Here is a 13,026-nt window from a genome sequence, read left to right as displayed (position 1 = left end):
CTGCCAACCAACCAAGCATTTCATTCTTCCGGGGTCGATAACATTGGTACCCTACTTCTGTGGGAGGATAAAAACACTGACCTGACACATCGGCTAACCACTGTAAGTCGCATAGGCAAGAAACGCGCTCCAAAACCTCAAACAATTCTAAATTGAGGTGAATACGCCTACGTAGGTGCAATACGTAGGTGCATCCCAAATTATGGATTGGTGGATTAAAACCATGCACATCACGCTTCTTAACTTTTAGAAAGTTCATAAATTTCAACACCGTTGCGAGCAAGAAAAGCTCAGTCATAAGGTCTCGCCATGACTTAGTTTCCGATTATCTCGCTTAGTCATTGGATTTAAAAGAAAAATTCGAGAAAGAAGGCAAAATTTTCTGTTTAAAAGGCAAGCGCGGAACAGCTTTCCATCATCGTCGAACAATTCAGCGCTTCACCGTTAGTTTTCTGCTTTTAACGAAAACATTCTGAAATGTCTCACCGTTTCTTTCGGACCTATTGGTTTTCACCAATTTCTAAAAACTTCTTCTGCCCTCTCAAAAATCGAGATATTTTTCTACACACGTTAATTACAGTGGTACAAAATGAGAACAATTTTTGTGTTTCTGCTGCTTTGCGTGCTGTTTTGCTACTGTGAGGTGAACAACTCCAAAAAGAGGCACCCATGGGAGAGATGTCTTGCACCCACACATAAGGATGGACCACAATGCTTGGCCTACATTATAAGGTATCGCTCTTGCCAAGCAAAAAGTACAAACGAGCATGTAATTTTAACTTTTTCTGCAGAAAAATAATTTCAGGTACACCTACAACAAACATACCAGAAAGTGTGAGCCGTTTGTTTATGGAGGTTGCAATCCGTCCAGAAACAACTTCAAGACGATGAAAAGATGCCAAGAAATATGCGAAGGAATCAAATATCCAAAAGCATAATTTTCGGCTTTTGAATTTCTCCACTCTCTGGGTTGTTTATTTTACAATAGAAAAAAATAAATATGGGTTTAGTCGGAAACTCAAGTCTTTTACACACTACAAATCCTGCTCACTTCCATATGTAACTTGTATAATTTTAGTAACGCTGGAAAGAAATAAAAGAGATAAACTTGAGAAGGAAACTCGATTACTCGCGTAGTTCCACCCAGATGCACTTTTTTTTCTTTCCTGAAGCTTCTGATTAAGGAATACTTCTTTCAATTTAAGGTAAAAATTTTCCGCCTATTTATTTGTTTCTGTTTCTTTGAGAATGGTCACTATACAAATGATAGACATCGATTTTTGTTTGCAAGAAAACAAATCCTTTGAAAAATTCGTGCTTTTTTTTTGAAGGAAACGAAAGTTCCGATTCATTTTAATTCTGCCACATGGCTTGAATATTTAACAACACCCAACAAAATTTCAACCGATTCCGGTCAGCACATTTCAACTTTCTGAATATATCGATTTGAATCTTCATTCGTATGAATTTTACTTGACTAACCACCTTGGAACAGTTGTATGGTCCGTTGGAATACCGTATAAATCAATAATGTTTCACATTTTTTTAAATTAAAGTTACGATAAGTTCTGTGACGTTACCATTTTCTTCACGTTTGCTAGATAGTGCTGGCCTATATGAGAAATGGAGCAGAACTCGATGAGTAACCAGGGGATAGGTATTACCTCTGTTATTTGGGGTCGGAGGGTAGGTACCCCGTTGCAACCGATGCATACGCAAGTCATTGGCAATTATTTTTAGAAAGTCTTGGCGGGGATACCCGAATTCTGTATTCTTACGCTTTGGTTGGTTACCGGAGTTGATATAAGAGATCAACTGAAGAAATCTTTTAGAAATCTTTTAGAAACTGAAGAAAGTGTTATTAACATCTCTGATTTTTTCTTACACTTTAGTAGAAAATGTTTACTTTTAAGATTAATGTGTTATTAATTTTGGAGATTTTCGGGTTGGAGATAAAAAAATTGCTGCCGAAGAGAAGCGAAGTATATTTCCTCACCCACGCATGTTAGAACGGCCGTTTTCAGGGACTAATAGAAAAATTAACGGAAAATCCCTCACTAGAGGGATCAAAGCCGTCTATTTATTTATTATTATTGGGGCTAGTCGCAGACCAGAAGTTACCGTGCGCCTGCCCTGAGACAATGGTGAATTTAGGAGACGGGACTTCCTGTTTCTGCTGTACTGGGACTGACTTATACAGCCAAAACCCTGCAATCACGTGAGTGGGAGGTGCAAGGGAGACATTGTGGAGTCTAACTTCCAACAAATAACGTCCACTTGTTCATTCCGAAAGAACGCAAAATTCTCCGGAAACTCATGATGGACTATAGATCGATAACTTCTTCATTGGTTTATATTTTTTAAAATAATATGCAAGTTACAGTAAACTGCCCTGGTATTTAAAGGCATCACCCCACGATGAGGCACGGATTTCAGGTGGAGTATTCGAATACGGCATAGTAAATTATGGAGAGGTGGGTGATTCCGTCCATTTCTTCCTCATTGCCGTAAAAGACGGGCCGGAAGACGCTGCACGTGCACAAGGCTAGCACGCTCCAATCGAACTTCTTGTAGAAAATAGGGTGCCGGAACGCCCGAAGCCGTAACTTCCAGGCCGTTTTTTACGGCAATTAGTAAGAAATGGACGGAATCACCCCCCTCTCCATAGTCTCCCATTCCGTATACGAATACTCCACCTGAAATCCGTACCACCTCAGATTCGTGGGGTGATACCTTCAAAGGTGTTATATCTCAAGAATGACGACCACTAATGGTGCCACCTCGGTGCCATTCACCTCGTACGCAAATCTTTGCTAAAATTTCAGTTTTTCCCGTGGCGCTTGGAAATTTTAGATGACTTCGTCAAGAAGGATACTAGCAAACCACTTTTCCCATCATGGGAACACTGGATACAACGTGATTTACTGGTGTCTCACCTGAAAAATGTGGAAAAATACGTGAACAACAGCAACAGCATTAACGCCTGGTAATCAACATGTCCATCATGATTTTCGAAGTGAACACGTTCCAGATTCCACGTGTTCCACAATAATATCATTTTTATCACGTGTAATATGCCGTGGTGTACCTGTAAAGTATACGAAGAGCCGCGTGGTGTCCATCCGAGCCGATTCCCGTCGGTTGTCTTAATAGACCTACATTGAGGTAAAGGTTGTGTTGACCTTCGTAACTGAAGAGTCAGCCTCGTAAATTTTGGAAGGCCCTTTCAAGGTTTTGGTTAGGGCGTAAGGTGTGATGGTGCCAGTTACGTTACGCTTTCTTTCGTAGCGTAAAATGCAATTCAGCCATCGAACCCCTTCGCCCTTTTTTTGCAAAAAACTGGCTCTTTTTATTATATTTCTTAGTTTTTAGTTAATTTCTTCTTTCCACTTAATCTCTTACTTCTTTTCTTTTCTCGTGAATTAAATTTCTCCTTTTCTTTGAGATTTGAGAGGAAACGGATAACAATCAAAAATCACGTCTCGAAGTTGCTCTCAACATAATCTCAACTTGATTTATGTTTAGGATATATCTCCCAAACTCCTCCAAGTGCTGAAGTCCTTTAAGAAACGAGTGACAAAATCATCCTTTGTACATTCTACGCGTCGCAATCTCATTACATCACTCATATATTCGTTACATAACTCTTCGGCACAAATTATCACAAGTCCCTCATTAAGCAGTTCCAGATTTGGCAACAGACAGTGAGGAGGATAAGAATTATAATAGAGATTTACGTTGGCAACTCAACATTAATGAGCTGGGAGGATTTGCACGACGAAAAAGAGATTATGTGGATGGGACGAGCACGTGAGCGAATTGCTGCGAACGCGTAACGGTCGTTCGAGTGGACACAAGTACCAACATGTGAGTTCTGAGTACAGCGTTTGCACGTAGGGATTTCATATATCATTCAATTTTTAGTTTCTACCGATATATTCTGTTACTGCTGAAATATTTTGCGCAGTTGAGTTGCTTATAAAATTCTTAATTGATGATTTTTATGTCAACCATTTTCGAAGCAAATGAGCACATAAACGCAAGATTTACAGATGATGCGTAAATCATTATCTTACGCAAGTTTCCTCACACTTCTCAATTGTTTGGAAATTGTTAAGAGATGGACGGCACCCACCGTAGACGAACATCTCGCATATATTCTTCTCTCTATTGTAGGTGTATCTGAACGGATAAAGTCTCCATCCGTACATTTCATAATCTTCTAATACAAATAAATAAAGTTAAAGTAAGGTTAGAGCTTGTTTGAGCAGACGCCAAATTACAAATGATAATGAAATTACCTCTCGAAGTAAGCTAAGCACTGGATTCCTGGTAAATGTGTCGGTGAACTGCAGATCATCTCACGTGGAATTTCTATGAAAAAATTCTCTGAAGCCGTTATGCACAACAAAACCAATAGAAGGCACCTCATCTTCTTTACTGCAAGATATTATTATATTCAATACGAAAACTAAGGAAATCAACTCATCAGTTTGATCGTGAATTATCGCCAGTTGTTCAAGACACAAATCACAACATTACAGCCGGTACTTGATGTCTTCTCTAACCTCCCTGATTAATTAGTTGGGTATCAAAAACACCTCCTTTTCTTTCGGTAGTTAAAAGTATTATCGTTGTAGAAGCTTAAAGGCATCACCCCATGAATCTGAGGTGGCAAGGATTTCAGGAGGAGTATTCCTATACGGGATCGTAGATTATGGAGAGGGGAGTGATTCCGTCTATTTCTTCTTAAATGCCGTGCAAAAAACGGCCCGGAAGATACGGCTTTGAGCGTTCCAGCGCCCTACTTTCCACAACGAGTTCGATTGGAGCGCACCAGCCTTGTGCACGCGCCGCATCTTCCGGGCCGTTTTTCACGGCAATTAGGAAGAAATGGACGGAATCACCCCCCTCCTTCCCTCTCCATAATCTACTATGCCGTATGCGAACACTCCACCTGAATCCGTACCACCTCAGATTCGTGGAGTGATGCCTTTAAGGTTGGAGAGAAGCATGGGAAGACCAAAACGGATAGAGAAGTCGTTTATTGTGTGGAAGAAACGCCATGGAGTTTCCACCGGGGTATATATACAAGCAGATATTTCTGTGTTTCTTTAATAAGAGTGCTGTTTTCTAAAAGAATAACAAATTAAGCATGGAAGCACGCCCAAATGGAATGTCAATTAGCCGAGAGTAGTAGAAGAGAGCACCGAATATTAAAACTGCTTTAGAGTAGTTGTCAACAAATGAGTCTTTATGTGAATGCAAAGTAAGAAAATTGCAAAGTGGTGACACTTTGTAATATCATGCTATATAATGAGGCGTTTAGTTCGCGTACGTGTGTATATGTTTATCTCTGTGTTCACCAGTGTTTCAGGAAATGATATAGGATAAAGGGATAAAGTTCCTGGAGTTATCAATCCGTTTTGGGACCTGCACCATCACGTTCACTTCAATTCACAATCGTTTGAGGTTTATGAACGTGTAACTGGCCTATACAATGACCACACGCTACACCACCCGCACCCCATTTCACAAAAATACGCCATAAATAAGAAACATTTCCCCCACTGTGTCCACTGCATGAAACACTTGATAGCAAAGGTTCCTATTAGTCATCTGTTAAGTGGTGCATATAAATATTTACGAACATGTTCAACCCTAATTTTAAAAAGCAATAAGAGTGGTTCTTTAATTATGTAAACGTTGAAAGCAGTAAAACTTATTACCACTAGGTAGATTGAAAGTTTTTCTTCATTATATTCACTAATCACAAACGTATCACATTCTCTCTCGAAATATTTCTTCCGAAATTTTTCTACGCAATACCTTCTTTTGCAGATCTAAAAAAACAACCAATAAATTATGATTTATGTTTCTTCTCTGGCTCCAGAAGACAGAAAAATGCAGTAGGACGGGTTTCACTCTATTATTCTGCTTATTGGTTCTCATTTTGGTTCGTCAGCGCCGGAAAGCAGTAGAACTGAGTGACACGTGTCCAACTGCGCAAGTTAGGGATGTTGGTGTGCATACGGTGCCAGAAGGCAGTGAAACGTATTCCATCGCGTCATAGCGCGTGGCGTAAAAAAAAAGTAGTGATATAAGAAACAGTTTGCTTTCATCGCAAATCACCGAAATGTGCACGTACGAATGTCCATTCCTCTTTACATTACTCATGCTTACCTGATGACTTCTTTAGAAATTATACACCCATTTAGAAGTCCGCCTAAGTAGGAGCCAGCTGTTCGCGTGATCAGACGTGTATATATATATATGTGTGTATGTATTTATGTATGTATGTGTGTATGTATGTGTGTAACCAAATTCCACAAAGCATTAAAGGCAGCATACCACGAATCTGGAGCGGTACGGATTTCAGGTGGAGAATCCGTATCGGGGTCGTAGATTATGGAGACCGAGGTGGTTCCGTTCATCTCTCCCTGAATCAATGCAAGCAGCCGACCCCTGAATCGTAGGGCGGAGGCGGCGCAAGGGGTGGAGCGTTGCAATAGATGGCGTCATACAAAAGAACGTTCTGGAGGCGAATGTTTGCAGTGATGCAGGGAGAAATGAGTGGAGCTACCCCTGTCTCTATAATCTACGACCCCGTATACGGATACTCCACCTAAAATCCGCACTACCTCAGATTCATGGTATGCTTCTTTTAAGATGGGCCCAGTGGCGTCGAATTGTTGTGCCTTCGCCAAAAGCCCATAAATGGGGCGAGGCGGATCCTTGGCGTCGCGTTGATGCGCCGGCGTCAATAACCGCAAGAATTACGGTTAAACTGGGGTGGGATGGCTCCCATGGCGTCGGTATTCGTATCCCTTCGCAAGAAAATTGCAATACGGCTTAGACGAATCTTTCGAGGAATTGACACGCCGCGGTGCAGTAGTACCGCGCAATAATTTTCGCTGAGATCTGTTTCACCACTATGTCGATCCCATGTCTATTCCCACAAAAGCTTGGTAAAGCCCGAATTTTTTTTTTTCGGGTTCGGGATTGTGCTAGTTTTCTTTCTTTCGTAATGCAATTCAGCCATCGAAGCCATTCAGCCAGTCGTGTTCAGGATATATCTATCAAACCCCTCCAAGTGCTGAAGTCCTTTAAGAAACGAGTGACAAAATTATCCTTTGTACATTCTACGCGCCGCAATCTCATTATATCACTCACATATTCGTTACATAACTCTTCTTTAACCTCTTCCTCTTTAACTAAATTTGGCAATAGACAGTGAGGAGGATAAAGATTATGATAGAGATTTACGGTGGCACCTCAGCATTTATGAGCTGGGAGGATTTGCACGACGAAAAAGAGATTATGTGGATTGGACGAGCACGTGAGCGAATTGCTGCGAACGCGTAACGGTCGTTCGAGTGGACACAAGTGATTTCTGAGTACAGCGTTTACACGTAGGGATTTCATATATTTCACATATTTCAATTTTTAGTTTCTACCGATATATTCTGTTACTGCTGAAATATTTTGCATAGTTGAGTCACTTATTAAATGCTTAAGTGATAATTTTTATGCCACTCATCTTCGAAGCAAATGAGTACATAAACGCAAAAGGACAAGTAACCCGTGAATCAGCGTTTAACGCATTTTTTCCGGCATTCCTCAAGTGTTTTGAAGATGTTTGGAGATCCACCGCACCCACCGTAGGCGAACGATTCGCATATATTCTTCTCTTCATTGTAAGTATATCTGAAAGTATCATTCCTACTTTACATCGTCTTCGTGTTCAATTAAAAAAAAAGTTAATGTATAATTTGAGTTTATTAGAGCAGATGTAAAGTTACCGTTACGTAAATGATCATGAAATTACCTCCTGGTGGCACGCATGCACAACATATCAACAACATTTGATACATGCATGGGTGCATTGCACCTCTCTGCAGCTGACATTCTTTTGAACCTGTTCACAGATGCATATTCGCAGTTGATCACCGTTATGCAAAACAAAACCAATAGAAGGCACCTCATCTTCTTTACTGCAACATATTATTATATTTAAGACGTAAACTAAGAAAATCAACTCATTAGTTTGATCGCAAATTATCGCCAGATGTTCAAGATACAGTTCACAACACTACACTAGGTTTTTGGTCTCCTTTCTAACCTTGCTGATCAACTGGTTGATGAGTATCAAGAACACCCGAATCTTCATTCGACAGTGAAAAATGTTATCGTTGTAGAATTATGGAGGATGGAGAGAAGCATGGGAAGACCAAAACGGATAGCGAAGTCGTTTATTTTGTGGAAGAAGAGCGATGGAGCTTCCATCGTCATATATATACAAACAGATATTTCTGTCTATTTATCATAAGAATGCTGTTTTCTAAAAGAATAACAATTTAGGCTCAGGAGCACGCTCAAGTGGAATGCAAATTAATCGAACGTGGAAGAAGAAACCAGTCAATATAAAAACTGTATCATTAAAGACATCAACAAACGTTTTCATTTGAATGCGAAAAGATGATCGTAAGGCTGCACGCGTATTCATAAACCTCAAAGAAAGTCTGAAAGCGCATCCCTATAGGGACTGATCAACGCCGTTCACTTTATCTTTAGGATAAAGTATCCTTTATAGGTAATATTTTGAAAAAACTACTTGAAAAACCAACAAATAGCTTAGAATTAGAATAAAATGATATACTGAACAATAAGTTAAATAAATATAGTTAGGACAGAACGACATGAAGCACGGACAATTGCACAAGCGGCTGCGCTCGAAGCGGCGCGATGGAGCGTAGCGGCAGGAATCGTGCGACTCAACTTCAACGCTGCTGTTGACGACTGCCCGCCACCCCGTTCACTTCAATTCAGAATCGTTTGAGGAACTACGAACGTGCTTGTATCATGCTACATAATAAGGCGTTTGGTTCTTGTGTGCGAGCGGTTATGTGCGCGTATTTGCCCGTGTGTCGCGAAAATACTCCGTAAATATGGAATACCTTGAAACGGTGAGAACCGAATCAGTGCCAGCCAACTAACAGGCGATCGTCCTACCACTGAGTCCAGTATATGAAACACTTGGTAGCAAAAGTTACTCAGAGTGATTTGATTTCTTAAGCAGAGCATATAAATATTCACTAATATGATCACTTCCAATTTTACAAAGCAGTAGAAGTGATTTGATTTGATTGATTTAGCGTCTGAATTATACAGATAGACTGAAAGTGCTTCTTTATTGCATTCACATATCACAAACTTATCAAATTCTCTTTCGAAATATTTTACTGAAATTTTTCAGTAGTATACACGTTTCTTGCAGACCTCAAAAGGAAAAACGGACATCTGATAGCCACAGGTATCTATCACAAATTTATAAGTCTTATTCTTATTTCTTAAAATGTTTTTCCATACCTTCCAAACACCTATTTCGTTTAACGGACATTCTCTCTTTTGGGCATTCTTACCCCTCAGCTTTGGCTGCATCTAAAAATCCTAGCGAACAAAAAATCAATTATCCAGTTTGTCCTGAGGGCACAAGGAAGAGTTTCTGGAATAAATGAATGCGTTTGTGTGCCAAAAGAAGATTTACCACGTCTCAAAGGTAACCCTAACCATAACAGTGCACGAACCAGCCATTTAGTCCAACAATGCATTGTACACCTCCTGTCTCTCTCCCTCCATCTCTACCTTTTTCCTTTTTCCGCCAAAATATTGCGGTTTCTTTTTCAAAACGATTCCGTAGCCTTTCTTGCCTTCTTTTGCAGCGCAGCCGTACTGTGGGAATGTGCTGTAGTAGAAAAAAGAAAAAAAGGAAAGAACGCACAACGACCAGCAAAAGAGATACAGTTGAGAAGCGGATTTATCTTCCGTACCGTAATGTGAATTAACTTAACTCCTCAAGTTAACTTCTTAACGAAATGCCTGTGGTCGACCCCTATCACCAACAAAGTCAAGCTGCGAGTCTACCTATCCGCAATTCGCCCCATCATGATGTACGGATCGGAGACTTGGGCAGCACCATCAACGGTTATGGAGAGGCTTGATTGCACGGAATGCTTTGATTGCTTAGACGGCTTCTTGGCTACTTTTGCCTAGGGTATGCCACAATGAAGATCTTTACGCAGAAATTGATGTGGTATATCGACGGATGACACGTGGAACACATGAGCATCTTCCACCGCCATCAAAATTGGCTAAAGTAAATCGTCTTCGCTTCTTTGGTCATATATTAAGGAGACCGGCAGATCGCCTTGTTCAACGAGTTCTGAGGAGCTTGCCGGGTTCGAGCTGGAACGAGCCACCTGGTCGAAAACGGAAGCTCTGGACTGAGGTGGTGAAAGAGGACCTGAGGACACTCGGCGTGGATAGGCAGTTCAGGCGAGACGTAAGGTTTCGCAGAATATGGAATAAGCCCGTTATTATATATCATGATCATGATCATGATATATAATAACGGGCTTATTCTGTCACGTGTGTGTGTGTGTGTGTGTGTGTGTGTGTGTGTGTGTGTGTGTGTGTGTGTGTGTGTGTGTGTGTGTGTGTGTGTGTGTGTGTGTGTGTGTGTGAGTCGCGAAATCAAAAAGGGGGGTGCGACGGGCCCAGCGGCGCTAGAAAGCTATAAAATGGGGTGTGACGGGTCCACCGGCGTCAGATACCTATAGAAGTGGGTGCGACGGGTGTACCGGCGCCAGATACCTATAGAAGGGGAGCCATCTATAGAAGCCTGACATCTATAGAAGCGGGTCCACCGGCGCCAGATACCTATAGGAGTGGGTGCGACGGGTCCCACGGCGTCGGATTGGTGTGCCATCGTCAGATACCTATAACGTGGGGTGAGACGGGTCCACCGGCGTCGGATTGGTGCGCCGACGTCAGATAGGTATAAAAGGGGGTATGATGGGTCCACCCGGCGTCGGGTTAACGCGCTGACGCCAGATAGCTATAACGTGGGGTGCGACGGGTCCCACGGCGTCGGATTGGTGCGCCGACACCAGAGAGCTAGAAAATGGGTTGCTGTTGGTCCACCGGCGTCGTGTTAATGCGCCGGCGCCTTATAGCTATAATACGGGGTGCGAGGGGTCCACCGGCGTCGGGTTAACGCGCTGGCGCCAGATACCTATAACGTGGGGTGAGACGGTTCCCGCGGAATCGAAATGGTGCGCAATAACTTCGCGTGCATGTTGCAAAAGATAAATGGTTAAAGCCCTTTCATACCCGTGGCCACTGGGCGCGTTGCTTTTCACCTTCATGACTTCTCTGCGTATCTATTTCTTTCTTCGTTCGCCTCATATTGGTAGCATGCCATTCTCAGAAAGTGGAAACGCGCATGAAAACGGCTGCTTAAGTAGTAGAAGGATGTTTTTGTGATCTGACGTGGAACGTTATCTTTATCAGTAGGATGGCCTTTCACGTTATTTTATGCCAAAACACCATTCTTCGATAACCGTTTGTAGAAAACAGGAGAAAAACCCATATTTCGCAAGATACTTTTAAATATTGTCTATAATATATTGATAAGGAGTGTTTGAAGCTGAAGCTCGAATGTTCTGCAAATGTAAAACTGACACGTTTAGAAAGAAGACTATGAAATCTTTCGCATTTAGTTATAATATAAAAAAAGGAAGAAGGATTGCCGGAGATACACAAGTCCAAATTCATAGAACTAATAACACTAATATTAATTTTCGTTGATCAGTGAAAGCAAACACCACAGAAAGTCTGAAGTCCAGCTTTAGCCGGACGCTCAGACTGGTACATATACATTTCAGCACTTCAGGACAGCATCCAATCTTAATCCATATTTCTCCTCTTCTTTCACGCTCACGAGCTCACAAATAGCCGAAATTCATTTTTAATAGGAAAGATTTCCCATACTAAGATTTTAATAAAGACTCTCTGTGAAAGTTGTCTTCTTCTCTACCCTCTCCTTCACATGAGTACGCAAGAGGAGTCTCAATCCTTTCTGGCCTTTTCAGTTTCTCTTGTTTTTATTACTCTTTTTTCTCCGCTCTTTTTTCTGAATTGACGTTTCTATTGTTCCAATCGCATTAGTGTCTTCGCTTGATCGATTCTGCTCTTCATTCGACCGCTTCCTTTTCAATTTCCATGTTCCTTTCTCTATTCAAGCCATCCCTATACTCACTATTAATTGCAACCGTTCTTGGTAAGAAAAAAAAACTCTTACCTTAGTATATTTTAAGGATAGTGTTGCTGCGGTTTGTCCTAAAAGCAGCTTTTCGTGCCGTCATTCGCATTCGACGCTATTTCCATTACAAATACTACAGTGACAAAAAGATTCTTCACCTGTAGTGTGTCTACGTTCATGGACAACAGGCTCTTATGCACGAATCCAGAAACTTCTTATTCTGACTTCCGCTATCGCTCTGAGTGGTTCTCATCGCAATGGAAGAATATTCAGAAAATTTTAAGCATCCTTCGTACAATTTTTAAACTTTTCGTATAAGTCGAAGAGGAAAATATCGTTGGTTTTCAGGAAAGGAAGTTTCCGTTTTTGCCAAGACATTTTTTTGATGTAACCCTGAATTGAGCTGCATTTTCAATAGCAGATCACTATTGCAAAGAAAACATCTGGATTGTTCGGTTAACTTCCATTTCCTACTCACGCAACTTCTCCTTTTCTCAAATCGGTCGCTAATGGTGCAGCATTTTAACTATTAAAAGTTGTAGTCCTGACGTATTTTTTTTTAACTGCATTGTAATCTACTAATCTACACTTCGTATATTTCATATTTACTATGTGGTTTATTTACTACTTATGTAGTCGGTGGCATCTCATTCGACAAAATCAAACTTACAAACAATCAATTGGATCAAAACGGTCGCACAAGTCTAACTTTTAGCTCTTACTTTTTTTTTAGTTCTTACTTACTTTCTTTTTTCTCTCAATATCGTGGTTCTTTTTTTCTATTTTTTTTTGCTAGTGGGACCGACTTTTTTCTTTTCCTTTCCTTAAGATTTCAGAAGAGACCAATGACAATCGCAAAAATACGTCTCAAGTGGCTCTCAAAATAATCTCAGCTTGGGTGTTGTTTAGGATAAATCTGCGTA

General features: G+C 41.0%; 4 protein-coding genes across 5 annotated transcripts; 2 read left to right on the top strand and 2 right to left on the bottom strand.

Annotated features, from left to right (window-relative positions):
- Positions 1–589: 589 nt before the first annotated feature.
- On the top strand, positions 590–938 carry RB195_016030 (uncharacterized protein; the record flags this gene model as incomplete). The annotated part of the gene is made up of 2 exons (XM_013436235.2): positions 590–732; positions 806–938. The coding sequence occupies 2 exons, from the start codon at positions 590–592 to the stop codon at positions 936–938; spliced, it is 276 nt and encodes a 91-aa protein (XP_013291689.2).
- Positions 939–3,002: 2,064 nt separating this feature from the next.
- On the bottom strand, positions 3,003–4,432 carry RB195_016029 (uncharacterized protein; the record flags this gene model as incomplete). 2 transcript variants are annotated; one of them, XM_064207004.1, is made up of 3 exons in its annotated part: positions 3,003–3,145; positions 4,136–4,182; positions 4,302–4,360. In XM_064207004.1, 3 exons carry the CDS (start codon positions 4,358–4,360, stop codon positions 3,003–3,005), a joined length of 249 nt encoding a protein of 82 aa, XP_064062885.1. The 2 variants fall into 2 exon arrangements, with proteins under 2 accessions (XP_064062885.1, XP_064062884.1); XM_064207003.1 differs by lacking the exon at positions 3,003–3,145 and having other exon boundaries at positions 4,068–4,182; positions 4,302–4,432.
- Positions 4,433–7,589: 3,157 nt separating this feature from the next.
- RB195_016028 (uncharacterized protein) lies at positions 7,590–7,986 on the bottom strand (the record flags this gene model as incomplete). Its single annotated transcript, XM_013436236.2, has 2 exons — positions 7,590–7,707; positions 7,829–7,986. The coding sequence occupies 2 exons, from the start codon at positions 7,984–7,986 to the stop codon at positions 7,590–7,592; spliced, it is 276 nt and encodes a 91-aa protein (XP_013291690.2).
- A 2,119-nt stretch (positions 7,987–10,105) lies between these two features.
- Positions 10,106–10,408, top strand: RB195_016027 (uncharacterized protein; the record flags this gene model as incomplete). Its single annotated transcript, XM_064207002.1, has 1 exon — positions 10,106–10,408. One exon carries the CDS (start codon positions 10,106–10,108, stop codon positions 10,406–10,408), a length of 303 nt encoding a protein of 100 aa, XP_064062883.1.
- Positions 10,409–13,026: the final 2,618 nt, after the last annotated feature.

This window comes from Necator americanus, chromosome V (assembly GCF_031761385.1).
Source record: "Necator americanus strain Aroian chromosome V, whole genome shotgun sequence".
Classification (NCBI taxonomy): domain Eukaryota; kingdom Metazoa; phylum Nematoda; class Chromadorea; order Rhabditida; family Ancylostomatidae; genus Necator; species Necator americanus.
This window is presented reverse-complemented; position numbering and strand designations above follow the sequence as displayed.